Raw genomic sequence first — 17,462 nt, forward strand, 5'->3', positions numbered from 1 at the left:
TATAAGGCCTAATAATTATCAAAAAGCTATTAGCATTACTCGGGAAGCTGCAAGGTTAGATTTATATGGACACAGCCAGCCAAAAAGATATTTTTCTGAAAAATGGTTAAAGAATGCTGCTGCTAAGTCACTTCAGTCGTGTCCGACTCTGTGCAGCCCCATGGACTGCAGCCTTCCAGGCTCCTCGATCCATGGGATTTTCCAGGCAAGATTAGTGGAGTGGGGTGCCATTGCCTTCTCCGATGGTTAAAGAATATTATCATGCTATTGAAACTGCACGAAAACTCAAGGAGACAGTAAAGGACAGGGAAGCCTGGCGTGCCGTAGTCCATGGGGTTGCAAAGAGTCAGACACAATTGAGTGACTGAACAACAAAAACAATAATTGAAATCGTGACTGATGTGACCTATCTTCTACGATGAGTGCTTCATAACCTCAAAAATGGCCAGCAGTGCAAAAATGCAAACGCTTTAAGCATTACAACCGAGAGCCAACAGTGTTTGAAATTATCAGAAGGTAAAAGGTGCCTTTAGTGAATAAAAAAAACCTGCAGGAGTCGAGTGATTGATTGATTGTCCCACCCTGGCTGAGGCTGCGCTGCCAATAAGTGAAGCAAACAAGTAAGTTGTAATGGAGAATTAAAGCCCAATGAATCTAAGACATGAAAAAACAGTATTAATGGCAATTGATTATTTAAAACACAACAACCACACTACCCACAGCATTCAACTTACAGGAAAGTATTTCTGAACAACACCAAAATCGGTAAAACCGATACCAATCCATACCACCAACGTCACAGTTGAAATGATGATGATAAATGGGACAAAATATCCACTAAACCGGTCAGCCAGTTGCTGAATGGGTGCCTAGGGAAATAAAACACCAAGATCGTGGGAAGTTACAATTTCTGAAGAAATATACCGGCCATGGGTGGACAAGGGCTGGGATTCCTAGCTCCCTCATTAACTATAGTTATTAGTCAATCTCTCTAACTCAATAAAATCTGTCTGATTCTACGGGACTCTTGGAATAATTTCTAAAAGCAGGGAGCTGAAGTTATACTGCTTTTAAAATTCCTTCAGTACCTTGGACATCTGGGCCTCTTCCACTAGCTTCACAATCTGGGCCAAGGTCGTATCATTGCCCACGTGGGTGGCAGTGACGAGCACAGAGCCATGGGCGTTCATGGACCCGGCAATTACCATGCTTCCGGGCTTCTTGGTGACAGGCATGGCCTCTCCTAGAGGTGGGGAGGAGACCAACGTTACATGAGGAGCCCGATCAGTGTCCCCAGGGCCCAGGCAGGGCACTGACACCCACCCAAAGGGACCAAGTCCGCACCTGTGATGAGGGACTCGTCGGCCATGGTGTTGCCTTCTAGGACTTTCCCGTCCACGGGAAACTTGCCCCCGGGGACCACCTTGATGATGTCACCTCGTTGCACCAGCTCCATGGGCACCTGCTCCTCCCTGCAACAGAACCCGCTCAGGTTACACTCGGGGTCGCGCGGGAAGCCTGCCCCCCTGGCATGTCACCCAGGTTGGGTTCTTGACACTCCGCCAGCTTTACTCCAAGCAGTGGTCATCACTTTATCTACTGTGTCCAGACTGAGTCAATACTGTGCAGCTGCTGAGTGCCAGGCACTGTCCTAGAGCTGGGGAGACAGCTGTGAGAAGGACAGCCAAGTCCCAACCCTTATGAAGTCAATTCTGTGGAGCAAACAGACCAGCAAGATAGTTGCAAGACTTCAACAAGTGCTATGCTGACAGTGAGCTGACTGCAGGGCTGTTTTCTGTGGTGGAGGAGGAGGAGGGAAGGGGACAGGCCTCATCTGAAGATGACATTCCAGCTGGATGACAAGAGGACCCAACTTACAAGGAAAGAAAAGTCAAGGGGGAGGGACTTCCCTGGTGGCTAAGACTCCACCCTCCCAATGCAGGGGGGCTGGGTTCGATCCCCGGTCAGGGAACTAGATCCCACATACTGCAACTAAGAGTTCACATGCTGCAACTTTAGATCCTGTGTGCAGCAACTAAGGCCTGGTAAAGAAAACAAAATTTAGGAGAAAAAGAACAGCTAACACAAAGCCCTACGGAGGGATGGAAGGGGCCTTGGAGAAACAGGAAGGCTGTAGGCAGCACTAGATGGGTTTAAGTGAAACAGACAGAACCCGGACCACGTTGGGTCTTGCAGAGCAAAGTGTGGGCTTTGGATGTAAGGTTTTTAGTGGGAAAGTGACACTGATTCACATTTTCAAGTCACGTCTCTGGCTGCTGCATGAGAACGGGCTGTAGGGGCAACAACAGAAGCTGAGAGAGGAGTCAGGCTGTGGCAGCCTCTCAAGTGAAAGATGCCTGGGCTGAAGGTGGGGGGGAGAGAGACCCAGGAGCTTTGCGGGCACAAGGTGTTAGAAGGACGTGCGGATGCGCTGGACGCCTAAGAAAAGCAAGCATGAGCTCTTAGTTTCAGGTTGAGCAGCTGGGTGGATGAGAAGGCGTTTAATGAGACGGAGATGCCTATGAGAAAGCAGCTGCAGAAGGAGGGGAACAGGAAAGGAGAGGAGATGAGGTCTCTGGTCTCACACGGTAAGCCAGAGATGCTTGCCTGACTTCCACACAGATGTGGCCAGTCCGAAGAGTTGAGTTCAGTCCAGTCGCTCATTCGTGTCTGACTCTTTGCGACCCCATGGACTGCAGCATGCCAGGCCTCCCTGTCCATCACCAACTCTGGGAGCTTACTCAAACTCATGTCCGCTGAGTCAGAGAATAGGGGTGAGGAACTGGATTTGAGCTGAGATTAGAGGTCAACCCGGAAGCTGTCAAAATACAGACAGAATCCAAAGTCTGAAATGGTAAGAGCTTCCCCAGGAGCATGGCTGGAAGACAGACCTCAGCCCTGGGACACCCCATCTTAAGAGGCTGAGCAGGCGGAAGCGCGCACAGGAGGGGGCACCCACCCCACGGCATTGAATATGCGGATGTTGTGGCTGTTGACGCAACTATGTATAAAATTCATCACTCCCTACACTTGGGATTGGTGTTCTTCAGTGAAGGTAAGCCACAGCTTAATAGAAAAAGAAAAAGACAAAGTTTTAAAGGGACAGAAAGAAGGGGAAATGCTGACAAGAGGCTGACATGAGCATTAAATGAGACCAACGGTGGGATTTGGTTCATGGACATGATTTGATGTCTCTGGCAAAAGCGATTTCAGAAACCGGTGGAGGAACAAGGAAGGCTGGAGGGGGCTTAGAGACTGCAAGACGAGGAAACCAGACAGGAGCTGGAGGCGGCCTGCACAAGAAGTGCTGCGCCTCCCTGAAGCCAGAAGCGAGGCCACAGGCTAAAGGGGACGGTGGTGGGACCAGAGCGGTTTCTGGGATGCCAAGAAGGTCAAGAAATAACCATTAAAATGAGGCTGACCGCAGATATACAGAAGCCTTATTCTGTAAAAATGCCCAAGTTATGAAATATGATTTAAGAGTCAGTTTGTGTGTGTGTGTGCTTAGCTGCTCAGTCATGTCTGACTCTTGGTAACCCCATGGACTGTAGCCCGCCAGGCTCCTCCATCCAAGGAATTCTGGAAGAATACTGGAGCTGCTTACCATTTCCTCCTCCAGGGGATCTTGCAGGCCCAGGGATCGAACCCGCATCTCCTGCACTGGCAAACAGATTCTTTACCACTGTGCCACCAGGGGAGCCTGAGAGTCAGTATATGTAACTGTAAAGAACATGGGCTCTGGAACTAACAGTGTAGGTTCTGTCCTAATTCCTCTACTTAACACCTGTGTGACCCTGGGCCAGTTGCTTAGCCTCCCTGAACCTCAGTGTCCACATCTGTACAATAAAAGTACTAGGAGTTCCTTCCTCATAAGGCCTTTTTTTTTCCTCTTTTGGTTAAACACCAACATGTTAGTATAGCATCTGGCAAATAGTAAATGCTATTTAAGTCCCAGCCATAATGACAATAATCATTACTGTTTTTAATATCTGCCAACCTTATACATAGGGCTCCCCAGGTGGTGCTACTGATAAAGAACCTGTCTACCAATGCAGGAGATGTAAGAGACACAGGTTCGATCCCTGGTTTGATCCCTGGGTTGGAAAGATCCCCTGGAGGAGGGCATGGCAACTCACTCCAGTATTCTTGCCTGGAGAACCCCATGGACAGAGGGGCTTGGTGGGCTATAGTCCACAGGGTCACAAAGAGTCAGACACGACTGAAGTGACTTAGCAGTTAACCTTCTAAAGAAGAAAGACACTTCTCCCATTTTTATTCTTGGGCTAGTTGAACTCCTACCTCAGTATCAAGTCGAACTCATATCTCTCAGCCTGTATAAATCCTCCAAATCTTGCGAGGCAGACCCAGCTCACGCACCATGCTTTGGGAAACTCTGTTTGACCACCACTAGCCTTCTCCTAAGTTCCAGACAGACTGCCTGTACCTCTCACTTGGCGTCTAGCACACATACACCCCCTTGAACCCTCGCTTATCTTAGTATGTAAACGCTCTGCCTGCTGAAGTGGAGTTACAGGAGGGATCTTTCTGTCGTGGCTGTGCCGGCCCTCACAAGGTCCTGTACACCATGGGTGTGCGGCACACACGCTGATATAAATTGATCAGGGACTCCTGACAGTGATGATTACCTGATGATCACGTTGTCTTCACCAAGGGTCACGACGGTGGCTTCCGTGGCTTGCAGAGACATGAGTTTGGCAAGCGCTTCTGAGGTTTTGCTCTAAGAAACAACCAGAATGTGAAGTATGAGCGAGAGTAAGCCGACCTGTGCAAACCCAGGCCATCACTCACAAGGCTGGTGTTAGAGAAGACCCTGCAAGGAAAGGCGCTCCCTTGACACAGCCCCTCCGCACATCTGCAGGCTTTCAGGGTGGGTGTCACCCACTGCCCAGGGACAGAGAGCTGTGCTGCCACCACCCTGAGCGTACAGGGCCACCAAGTCCTGCGAATTACATTTCAGGTGGAAGAAACAATACCCATCTGCCCACCGACCATTTACTTTTAGGTTCACTCTGATTTTTTTAGGGCCCGAGTTCCATTCTTTTATAGGACACACTGACATCTGGAACAATGGTGGTAAGAACGGCATGACCCTGAGGTGGGAATGTGGATATCTAATCCAGGAAGCCACACGCTCGGTTATTTACCAAGAGACGATGCGACCTCTGACCCGAAAGCCCGGGTTCTTTCCACTGCACGCGGCGCCTGAACAAAGGCTTTTAATAATTAACCAGATTAGCTGGGATTTTAGAAGTAGCGACTGGTTTGGAGATTAGCGGCTGGGGTACCTAATTATATGTAGGTTTCATGTTTCTTCGAGTCGTGGCCTTGACGGCGTATCACGAGTAATTCTAACCATGGTGTTCAGATGAACTGAGGTTTGTGCTGCTGAGGAAAGAGCTCTGCCTTTAATCTGAGGCTGCAGTTACCTTCACCACGTGTTCCAGCCACCGCCCCAGGGCAATGAAGACGAAGAGCATGGGGGGCGTGTCAAAGAAGGTCACGGGGCTCCTCTCGGCCTTCTCGGCCACGGCCACCACCAGGATGACGAGGGAGTAGACATAGGCGACGCTCGTGGCCAGCACGATGAGCACGTCCATGTTGGCCATCCCGTGTCTCAGAGATTTGTAGGCCTGGACATAGAAGTACCAGCCGCCGAGGAACTGGAAGGTGGTGGGGGAGAGCGACAGTCATGCGGGGCCCCTCGGGACTGCAAATACTCTGAGCTCACCCACGATGCCGACATCCCTTTGCCCTCTGTAACTGACATGTATGAAATGTACTTCCTCACTCAGAGGACTTCTGGCCACAGGAGTGGATGCTCATGGGAGACCTTTAAGACCCAGAGGACTCGACCACGTAAATGTCCATGGATGGTGAAGATGGTGAAAGAGATCACAGTGCGTGCATACTGGGCACAGTGCTATGCGGTCCCTTCTGAAGAGACTGCTGATGGGAGAGACGTACACAGTGCGTGGCTGAGTGACAAAGCCAGTTATAGATCAGTGGGTCTAGTATAAGTCTATTTCAGCTGGAAAAAAAGGCCTATGTCTGTAGTAGTGAATACATACACACACGGACATATATGCATGTAAATATGTATTTTTCCTATACAGACGAGGATCTGGGAAAAAAAACAATTCCAGCCTACAAATACTTGCCTCCAGACAGTCCTAATTCATACGAATTAATTCTAATATTCTAGTACTAAGCCTAATATTAAGTCAGGAGTTTTATTTTATATTCCAAACGGAAGGCACGTCTCCACCAGAAACACAGCTAGTTCCTGGATGTGGTCCCCAAGGTAGACAAAACACAAGGGCTGTGCCTTTTAAATTATGATTCCCCGGGACTGCATCTCGGTCATTCAAGACAAGGTATAGAAGAGCAGCAAGAGCTCCAGGGCGGTCCAGCTGCCGCTTCTGACGGCGAATTCAGTGGGAAAAAAGCAAACGCGCTACCCTGGATCACCAAGCCTTGCCTCGAAAGGGCTGCTGTCCCGGGGGAGTTTGGTCACCTGTGAATTGCCCATGAAGCCAGGTCCTTTCTCGTTCCCCATGTCAGGCCCTTAGTGTCAGCCATAAGATAGAAAAAGTCAGCAACGGGCTAGGTGGTGGGGAAACAGGCAATGAAGAGGCACTTGGCTCAACCGAGAGCAGGCTAAGCGGACAGCACCTGCCGGCCACACGCAGGCATGCCGGGCGGGTGTGCCTCCCGCCAGCCCCAGATACGCACCTGGACAAAGGTGCACAAGATAAAGAAGATGAGATTCAGGATGGACAGTCCTGGGATGACGTTGTGGTCCAGGACCGTCGACTGGGGCTCATGGCTGGGTATCAACATATAGATCATTAAACCCATGACGGGGATGCCAAACACCAGGCTGCACAGGAAAGAGTTCTTCCACCTGGAAAGCAACGCAGCAACACGGACACGTCAGGCTGCGCCTGCCCCCTGGCTTCCAGGCTGGTCCCCTCCCGAGGACTCGGTTTGAGACTTGCCTCTGCCCCATGTCTGGGACAGGCCACCAAGGGCTACAATGAGAGCAGCGCTCGCTCCCTACATTGGCCATCTGAGGGGACATCAAAGGTCTAAACCTCCCTGCACGGATGCTCCAGGGATGTTTAGACATAGCCGTGGCCTGCTCGTGGCAGAAGTGGTACCTCCAATCTACAGGCGAGGCAACCAAGGCCCAGAAAAAGCTGAGCGTTCAGTCCCAAAGAGGCTGACCATCCTCAGACTATGGCCGCTACTGTTCTTTCTTCAAAACTCACAGGTTAAGTGCTATCCAATCTGTTAGCCATCAGCCATAGGTAGCTATTTAAATTAAAATTAAAGTGAAGTGGAATTAAAAATGTATTTGCTGAGTCACAGTGGCTGCATTTCATACTGGGCAATGCAGACATACAGCGTTTCTGTCATAGCAGAAGGTACTGCAGGACAGTATTGTTGTAAAGGGTTAGCATTATGAGGTAAAGGCGATTAATTCAGCAGAAGGTGCTGTAGGAGGTGGCGGCAGGATCGGGGGGCAGCTTGAGGGGGCCATAGGGACCCCGATTAGCACAGAATCAGGCAGGGGAGGTACGGGGAGAACTGGCCCCATAGGCAGAGCTACAGTGCTGGTCTACCTACTGCTTTATTTCCACCTTGTGGTCCAAGTGATGAGCATTGGGGATCCTCTGGGCCAGGGAGGCACGAAAGCCAATTTCCTTGTTATCAAAAGGAGGAAACAAGAAAGAAGGCACTTGGTTAAAACAGGCATCAGGAGAAAGCAGTTTACATCTTTGGAAATGAGGTTAACCTACAACTGCCTCTGAGGACTCATGACTTCTGTCCCCACATCGCCCTACAGATGCTGCCCACAGGGATGCCTGCTCCTTCTGTCGGCAAAGGCAGCGGACGCTGGGAGGTGACTGAGCCTGCCCAGAGCTGACGGATGCTGAGTTACAAGCTTGGGATTCGTGAGTGAAAGACTCCCCAGTATCAGTTGGGGAGTTGGTCTGTGGCCACTGCTCTCTGCAGGATGAAACTGAAGGTCAGAGGTCAAACCCCCGACCAAAGCCACAGCATCATCGGAAGTGCTGGATCCAGTCACAGGTCCCCCACCCCTCAGCACAGGCTCTCCCGCTGAGCAGACTGACGCCAACAGCATCTGTGGTTTTCTCAGGGATTATCTCTCCCAGTTCTTTGGCTGCCTCACTTCTCTCCTCCACCCTTCTCTGCCTTATTTGATCTGATCACTAGATTTCTGATTCCCTTTAAGAAATTACACAGAAAAAGCTGTCAGGAAATGTCCTGTCAGTCAGCACAATAGAAAGAGGGGCCCCGGGGACTCTGATGTTGAGATTGTACGCAAAAATGTGTTACAGTAGGAGAAACAGCACGTAAGGCCATCTAAAGACAAATCCTTCGCAACTAATGCCGGCCTAGTTACATCAGGAAATGATGCCCCAGAGATGCAGGAATGGGGGCCAGACACTGGCACTATTCCCCGAGTAAGAACAAGGAGGGAGCTACAGTGAGCTGGGTAGAGGCCAGTAGGGTGTTCTAAACAGGAAGTGGGGGAGACCTTCCCTGGTGGTCCAGTGGCTAAAACTCCAAGCTCCCAAAGCAGAGGGCCTGGGTTCAATCCCTGCTCAGGGAACTAGATCCCACATGCTACAACTAAGATTACACATGCTGCAGCTAAAAAAGGATCCCACATGCCACCACTAACACTCAGCGCTGCCAAATAAATTATCTTTTAAAATAAATAAAAAGAAACAGGAAGGGTACTGGAGATATGCTCCAAGCTCCACCTGGACACTGCCCATCATTACTGCATCCGTCAACTTCTCTCCCTCACCAGTGCCTTATCATCACTGTTCCGTAAGACCTGCGGCATGGCAGAAACTGGATGCCCACTGAGCTTGGAGCTGGGAGACCTGGGTTTGAGTACCAGGTCTTGCAACCTTTAGCTGGGTGCGGGGGATCTAAGTCCCTGAACCTCTCTGGGGGGGTCACTCTTCCTCATCTGATAAAGAAGCTGAGTTATCTACCTCTAAGATTAAGGCACTATATCAATAGCAGTAACAGTATTTGCATATCAAAGAGCTCTGCTAGGCCAGACAACAGACAATACCTCTCTTTCACACACACACACACACACACAAAGGAAAATTTACCACAACTCAAAGCCTGCTCTGAAATGTTTCATTTCATAAGCCACAGTCCCTGCTAAACTTCACCGTTAGTCGTTATGAGTTCATCTGGTTCAGTTTTGACTGTCTCGGCCCAGCCAGATCACCACTGACACTCTGATACAACACAGCCTAGGAGAGGATATGGACTGTCTATGGCAACGTGAGGAAGGAATGGAGTGGAGGTATATGAAACTGCGTTGACCAATTTTCCAAAGGAGAAATGACTGCAAAGAAGGCCCAAATGCAGGGAAACTCTTCCCAACACCAACAGTCCTTTCATCTGCAGATACTTGGCACAGATGTAAATAATATTAAAAATTACTACTAGTCCCTTTTTTTTTTTTTTGGCTGTGTTGCATGGCTCGTGGGATCTTAGTTCCTAGCCAGGGATCGAGCCCAGCCAGGCGCTCCTCAGTGAGAGCGCAGCGTCCTACCCCTGGACTATCAGGGGATTCTCACCATTAGTCGACTTAACACCATGTACCAGGAATCCTGGTGATGCTGCTGTTTCTCGGGGACTACTTGAAATCAAAACAATAATGTCTTTTTCTTTTTCCTGTTGTTCAGTTGTTAAGTCGTGTCTGACTCTTGAGATCCCATGGACTGTTGCCTGTCAGGCTCCTCTGTCCATGGGATTTCCCAGGCAAGAATACTGGAGTGGGTTGCCTTTTCCTTCTCCAGGGGATCTTCCCCACCCAGGGATCAAACACACACCTCTTGCAACCCTGCATTTGCAGGTGGATTCTTGGCCAATGAGCCACCTGGGAAGCCCCCTTCACTGATTTTCAATCTCAGATTATCTGAGACTTACTAAACCCTTATAGTTTATTTTAAAATAAGTCACCTTATTTCCACAGGAAAATCTGAAGGATTTTATCAATATATTATACTAGCTGATTTTCTCTCTTTTTTTTAATTAGCTACATTTTGCTCATTTTCCTATGATGATTATAAATCACTGTTTTTAAAAACATGGGTGCAAAATTTTTTGGATGAATGACTCACCTCGATGAGTTTGACAATATCCCGCGGACCAATAATTTCAGGATCAAACTTCACGTGGGCTTTGCTGGTGGCGAGAGCCACAGAGGCGTAGGTGATGCCTTCTGTCCTCCTGAGTTTGGATTCTATGTTGTGAACACAGGAGGCGCAGGTCATCCCCGTGATCTGCAGCAAAGGATGACAAAGATCCCACTGACCTAGGGTCCAGAGGACTCCATCAATGGCATACAGGGAGCTGGTTAACAGGCAGCCACAAGAACTCTGTCCTCCTTCCCAACGTGCAAGCCCCCGAACCTCCAGTGCAAGATTTTAACCCCAGACATTCCCCAGAGGCTTCAGGATATATAACCAGTGCTCCTCCCCACCTCAGGTACAGGAGACCAATCACTAAGCAGATGGCAAGGACTAAGGCCTGGCTCCCAGCTCTGGTAACAATAGACTTTCACAGCCCTGTCCTGGTTATCCATTTCCGCCACCCCAGGCTGCGTGCACCAGTGTGAGAAAGGAATTCCAAGTGAGTCAGCCATCCGTCATCTGCATCAAGTGAGCCAGACGACTAACTCTTCTGAGTATCACTTCCCTGGTGGCTCAGATGGTAAAGTGTCTGCCTACAATGCAGGAAACCCAGGTTCCATCCCTGGGTCAGGAAGATCCCCTGGAGAAGGAAATGGCAACCCACTTCAGCACTCTTGCCTGGAAAATCCCATGGACAGAGGAGCCTGGTAGGCTACAGTCCGTGGGTCGCAAAGAGTCTGACAGGACTGAGTGATTTCACTTCTTCACTTCTGAGCATCAGTGGTCAGCACTTCCCAGAAAACAAATTAAATACAGACATAAAATACCTGAGCATGTGATGACAATACAAGTATCGATACCGCTTAGTGTCTTAAAAAATAACACTGCAATTAAAAAAAAACAAAACATTGTTCAAAAAAATGTTTTCATCTTCCCCACCGTCTTTTTTTTTTTTGGCCACACCACACAGCATCTTAGTTCCCCGCTCAGGGATGGAACCCACACCGGCTGCATTGGACGCTTGGAGTCTTAACCATTGGACCACCAGGGAAGTCCCCTCAAATGACAGTCTTGTTCTAGACTTCCCATGCCGTAGTCTGTGCAGAGACGAGCACCTCTGGACCTGGAGGTTTTCAGAGGGGCCCTGCTCCTATTGCCAGCCCTGATTCCAGCTGTAACCCAGCGAGTGCTACCGTGGGCCCCTCCGCACACACCGAGGCCCGGCCACAGCGGAGGGCTTGCTCTACAATGAACACCACTTATCAGGACCTCAAAGTGCCACTCATGTCCTCAGCACTTACTCTTCAAACATTTACTCACCACTAACAGCAGGGACTAAACACAGCAAAGAAGAAAGATGCAGTCACTTTGGTAAACAGCGTTACTCAATGCTTGTGGATTCCTTCTAAGTCTCCCTTTATTTGTACAAAAGAAGCTTTGCACAGAAGTGCTTGTGAGCACACTACATGTGAAATAGGAGACCCATCTGTTGTCTTCCATGATTTGTTGACAAGTACAGCTGGCAACAGAGGGCAGACAGGAAAGCATGCCCCCACCTCGTCCCGCCCCCGCCAGCAGCGCTGGGAGCAGCAACCACCACGGACAGCGTTCACCCCGGACCAAGTGCCCGGCCACACTCCAGTCACCAGACACCTTCCAGATATGTTCTGTGCCTCCGACCAAGCCCTCTTCCCCTGCGATGGCTGCTGGCTTCCTCGCTGACTCACATCCCATGGCCTGGACACCCCTCTGGCCTTTCAGCTTCCTTCCCGGCCTCACGGAACGTGTTCAGATTTGACTCCCTTGAACCACCAAGCTCAGGATAGTCACTGGCTCTAATTCCTCTTCCTCTCCCACCACTGCCTCCTCCTCCTAAAACCCTGGATGCATCCCTATGACTCTGACACAGAGGGCATTCCTTCACAAAACAAACAGATCCTAGTTACTGGCTTCAAAGGAGAACCCAGCGACGACAGGATATAAGCAAGACAGGCGAGCATCCTGCTCACAGCCCCGGCTGCGGAGGCTGTCTTGGGCCTGCACCGCCCAGCCCCCTGCTCCAGCCCAGCCGCCGTGCTTACCATCAGCTCGAGGTCACCATCCGAGCCCGTGTAGTCTTCCATCACTGCTGCCTCAAAGCCCAGGTCCTGGATGAGCTTTGCTATCTCCAGGGGCTGGATGGCTTCCGGGTTGTACTTCACCTCTGCCTTTCCCGCCATCAGGGGCAACCAGCACGGACAGGATCCCTGCAACCAGCGGGGCACAGCTGGAACCCTCCAGGCCAGGGCTCTGGGAGATGATGAGCTCAACACAAGCTAGCAGAGGAAGACCTCTGCCCCCAGAAGTTTCTAGAACAGTGGTGCTCACACTTGGCTGGGCGTGAGGTCACCTGGGGAGGAGCACTAACAGTCACCATACCTGGCCCTTTGTATTAGCCACTCAGTCGTGTCTGACTCTGCGACCCCATGGCCCGTAGCCCGCCAGGCTCCTCTGTCCATGGGATTCTCCAGGCAAGAATACTAGAGTGGGTTGCCAGACCCTCCTCCAGGGAATCTTTCCCACCCAGGGATCAAACCATAGTCTCATTATGTCTCCTGCATTGCAGGCAAGTTAAAGCTCTCCTGGGGGTTCTAATGGACAGCCAAGCGTGAGAGCCACCATTCTAGAGCCACGCTCCTCACACATTAGTGGACATACAAATCACCCAAGGACCTGGTGAAAGCACAGACTCTGGCTCAGTGGGTCTGGGGTTCGCTCTGGGGGTCACCCCACTCCCAGGCTGAGCCATGCTGCCACCCCGGCAGGGGCAGCTTGAGTCAGGCCGTAGGAGACACTGGTGAGGACGTAAGCAGGGGACGGCGTCTGCAGCTGGCAACTACTGTCCCACCAAGGAGGTACTTTTCCCCTCCACTTTCACACACAGGAGAAAAAAATAATTTTCAAAAGTGGTTTTCCTTACTCTTTTTCCGTTTTCAATTGCTTTCAGGAATGTAAAAGAAATCCCATGGACTATCTTGCTACTGCTATTGCTCATTAATAGTTTAAGGGAGGGAGGTCCTGCCTTCCACTGAGTGAAAAAAATAAATAAAAAATAAAATACTATGTAATTTCATTTAAAAAAAAATTGTTTAAGGGGGGAAAAGAAAGCTCATTCACGTAAATGAAAGGAATGATGTGCTTTAAAAAACAATGTCATAAGGGATAAAATGAGGGATTCAGGTGAGGAAGAGAAACATGGGCCTGTGAACCACAGGGTAACTTCCAAGTGACCCACCCAAGGGTGACAGGGGAGCTCCAGGAACACCTCAGTTTGAGAACCATCCTCTAGAGCCTCAGGGAGCCGTAGGCTTGGTGAGCAGGAGTTCACAAGGAGCCGCAGGAAGACAGAAAGTGACCCCGGAGGCCAGCAGAGTCATGGTTCAGACATTCTCCAAACACAAAATTGGGACGGGGTTTTTGTTCCACTTTCAGGCTTAAGAAACCAGATGGCCGATGTTGTTTAGAGGACAAAACTTTGGCGTTTTTACAACTGTTTATGATTTACAGGGACACCAGGGCAGAATATTTGAAACTGGAACTTCTCCACAAAATACAGGCTATTGATGATGTATTTGACAGTAAGAGGCTTTGGAAGGGAAAACCACAGACTGCTACCAAGACAAGCTAGGTGGGGAGGCCACTCATGACTGTACCTTAACCTCTAAACCGGGTTCCCCATGGCTAACTCACTCAGAGATCCATTTTATCTCAAACTAAATACTCCTTAAAGGGCAGAATGCCAACTGCTCCAGATGTTTCCAGAGAAACATCTATCCTCTAACATACAATGAACACGCCACCAGATTATCAGCGCGTACTAAGTCATGTCCGACTCTTTGTGACCCCATGGACTGTAGCCCGCCAGGCTCCTCTGTCTGTGGGATTCTCCAGGCAAGAATCCTGGAGTGGGTAGCCATTCCCTTTCTCCAGGGGAATCTTCCCAACCCAGGGATCGAATCCGCATATCCTGCATTGGCAAGTGGGTTCTTTACCACTGAGCCACCAGGGAAGCCCCACCAGATTATCAGGGCTCCTGATAAACGTGGTCAGTAGAGATGCCAAAGGGCGCACACACCACCCCACATTGCTAACCATGACGCCCGACAGTCTACTCGACCACCTTGCAGCAGCATTCCAGGCTCTGCAGTGTGGACCTCTTACCAGGTTCTTTCTGCAGGTTCCTCTCTATGTTGGACACACAGGATGCACAGGTCATGCCTGAGATCTGTAGGAAGCACTTCTTTGGGGCCACCGTGGTGGAGGCCGGCAGGGACTTGGGCGACTGGCGGGGGATGTGGTTAGTATGGAGCTCCCCTGGCTGGGGAGTCCCTCCCTGCACAGGCACAGGTGTGCCAGCCGCCACGTGCCCCACGGCACTCCCAGAGCTGTGGTTGCCAATGTGGTTGCTGGAACAGTTTTCTAGGACAGAAGGTCAGAAAGCATTCAAATTAGAAATCATTCAAACTAGAAGAATGAATTAATTTTTTTCTGGAACAGGAGGGTCAAGCCTAACAATATTCAGGTCAAAGTTCATGGAGAAGATATGGGTAGGGTGGGGAACCAGAGATTTCATCACTGAATCTCTCTCTCCACAGTCAGATGGAGACACGATTCCACATGTAGGAAAACACACCAATACTGCAAGGATGGAATGTTCTGGGTAGACGAATGCTCTAATGGATGATGACAATGACAGCAGTGATAAGAACTCACCAGGCACCCCCCCCCCCCCACCGCCGTTAAGCACACATATGGCCTCCTTTAACTGTCAACGTAGCCTTGTGGCAAATCCTGCTACTGATTCTATTTTACAGATGAAGAAATGAATTATAAGAAATTAAATACTTTGTCCCAAACCCCTCAGAAATCAGGGAATCGAACTTACACATCTGGACTGTCTTTTAACCACTATAGCATCCTGGTAAACAGAGGCCCACTCCCTCCCCTCTGAGAATCAAACTGCCCCAAACACCTTAATTGAGTTGCTGGCCCTTTCCTCATTTGTCTAAGTCCTCTATACATTCTGGGCAGGAGCGCTTTGTCAGCTGTACCCACTGTGAACATGGCCTGACAGTCTGTGGCTTGCTTTGTCACCCTCATCTAATGCTATCTCTTTTGATAAGAGAAGCCCTTGATGTGAATGAAGTCCAATGTACAGTCAACTAAACCAACTTCAGTGGTGATGCACTCTTTCCTCTGTTAATGGACATGTCTACCTCAACAATGAAAATATTCACGATGTTTTCTTCTAGCTCTGGCTTCTTCACTGAGCTCTGTTATCTTACATGAAGGTCTACATTCAGGTCACTGATATGCCTCACATTAACTTCTGTGTAGGTCTGAGGTGATGGTCAAGGGTAGTTTCTTTCTGCTTGGATTTCCAGTCATCCGGCTCCAATACTGAAAAGGCCATCCTTTCTCCGCCGAGTTCCACGGATCAGGGAGCAGACATTTGCCCACCACACGTGTATAGATGGATGTAACTAAGCATCAACCAGATCAAGATACAGAACGATTTCATCGTTCTGAAAAGTTACACTTTTGCGATGACACGAAATACTCTTGAAGAGTGTGTAGAAAGGAATGCCATCATTTGACGATGAACTCATTATTTCAAAGTCCAGAGCTGCTATGATAGAAGCTCATTTTCTGGAAAGTCACACTTTCGTGATGACACAAAATACTCTTGAAGAGTACGTAGAAGAGAATGCCATCATTTGACGATTAACTCTCATTACTTCAAAGTCCACAGCCACTACAATAGAAGCTCATTTTCTGGAAAGTGCTAAAACTACTTCCACTCACTTGGAGTGCAGCTGATGGACACTTTCAGCCCCTTCAGTGAAGACCTCCAGGGCTCCAGCCTTAGAGCCCTCCAACCTTCTGGATGCAAAGACTATCACCTCACCTAGCACAGTTTTGCTCTCCTGGACCTTGCCCTTCAAAATGACTCCACCTCTGGATCTCAGGCTCTTAACATTCAACCTCCTACTCCTAATCCACCAATCCCTCCTGCTGCTCTCCATCATCACTGTCTGGATTCACTCGCCTTTCTATTCAAATACTGTGGTCAACAGTTTCACTAACATTCGTGCTATTCTCCAACACAGAGGTCTAACTCAACTAAATTCTAAGCTTCTGAAGACTGCTAAAGTTTAAATAAATGAACAGGAACTCAAGCCAGCCTATGCTACTGGGTCCTTTATGCCAACCCTGAGAGGGCGTATACATTGATTTGGCTTTCTGGAAACCTACGTAACAGTATTATCAAAAATGGTACCCCTAACAGTTTGGTACTTAGTAGTGGCACAATAAATATTTGCGATGGAATGAAATAAGGCTGATATCCTATGACCCAGCAACTATGCTTTCAGATATTTATCACAAGGAAATGAGTCTGTGCAAGGAGAAGCAAATCATGTGGTTGGACGACTGTCCTCAAGGAACCCCTGGTCAATTCAGAATGACCGAAAAAAACACAAATAATGTATTTGTATAAAAATACAATTACAAATACAAAAAAAAATACAAACCATTTACGTGGTTTTAAAAGATAGTCATCAGCACACTTACACACACACACACACACACACACACAGAAGTTGCTCAGTCGTGTCCGACTCTTTGCAACCCCATGGATTGTAGCCCACCAGGCTCCTCGGTCCATGGGATTTTCCAGGCATGAATACTGGAGTTGGTTGCCGTTTCCTTCTCCAGCAGCACACTTACAGTTTATCCTAAATTAAGTCTGACGGGTAAAATACAGGACGCCCGGATAAAACTGGATTTCAGATAAACAAGGTTTTTTTTTTTTTTTTTTCATATGTCTCAAATACTGCATGGGACATACTAATTCTAAAACATTCTTTATTGTTTATCTGAAATTCAAATGCAAACTAGGTGTCCCGGATTTTTATTTGCTAAATCTGGCACCCTAAGTACCTCTTGGGCTAAACGTAATTCTCATAATTGTGGCCAATCAAAACCCGTTTTCCCCCAGGTTTACTTTTTGTTGAGTTCAATTATTTTGGATTATGTAGTTCAAGGCAAATTTCTTTTTACTGCCACGAACTTGATTCCACTGTTGAAAGACTTTAAGCCTCACACAAACAGAGCAGATGGCCACTCCACACTGCATGTCTTACCTTCTGAGTACAGGATTTACTGTCCTGCTGTTTTCTTTACTGATTTTTGTTTAAAAACAAA

At 48.8% G+C, this 17,462-nt stretch overlaps 1 protein-coding gene across 1 annotated transcript in view; it reads right to left on the reverse strand.

Moving 5' to 3' along the window:
- Window positions 1-17,462, reverse strand: part of ATP7B (ATPase copper transporting beta) — a 49,478-nt gene that overhangs the window by 15,953 nt on the left and 16,063 nt on the right. Inside the window, 11 exon segments of the mRNA XM_027557321.1 lie at window positions 735-869; window positions 1,089-1,243; window positions 1,345-1,472; window positions 4,647-4,738; window positions 5,448-5,681; window positions 6,754-6,925; window positions 7,651-7,727; window positions 10,206-10,367; window positions 12,299-12,439; window positions 12,441-12,463; window positions 14,418-14,675. Of these exon segments, the coding sequence (XP_027413122.1) occupies window positions 735-869; window positions 1,089-1,243; window positions 1,345-1,472; window positions 4,647-4,738; window positions 5,448-5,681; window positions 6,754-6,925; window positions 7,651-7,727; window positions 10,206-10,367; window positions 12,299-12,439; window positions 12,441-12,463; window positions 14,418-14,675 (1,577 nt within the window).

Source organism: Bos indicus x Bos taurus, chromosome 12, assembly GCF_003369695.1.
Source record: "Bos indicus x Bos taurus breed Angus x Brahman F1 hybrid chromosome 12, Bos_hybrid_MaternalHap_v2.0, whole genome shotgun sequence".
Lineage (NCBI taxonomy): Eukaryota > Metazoa > Chordata > Mammalia > Artiodactyla > Bovidae > Bos > Bos indicus x Bos taurus.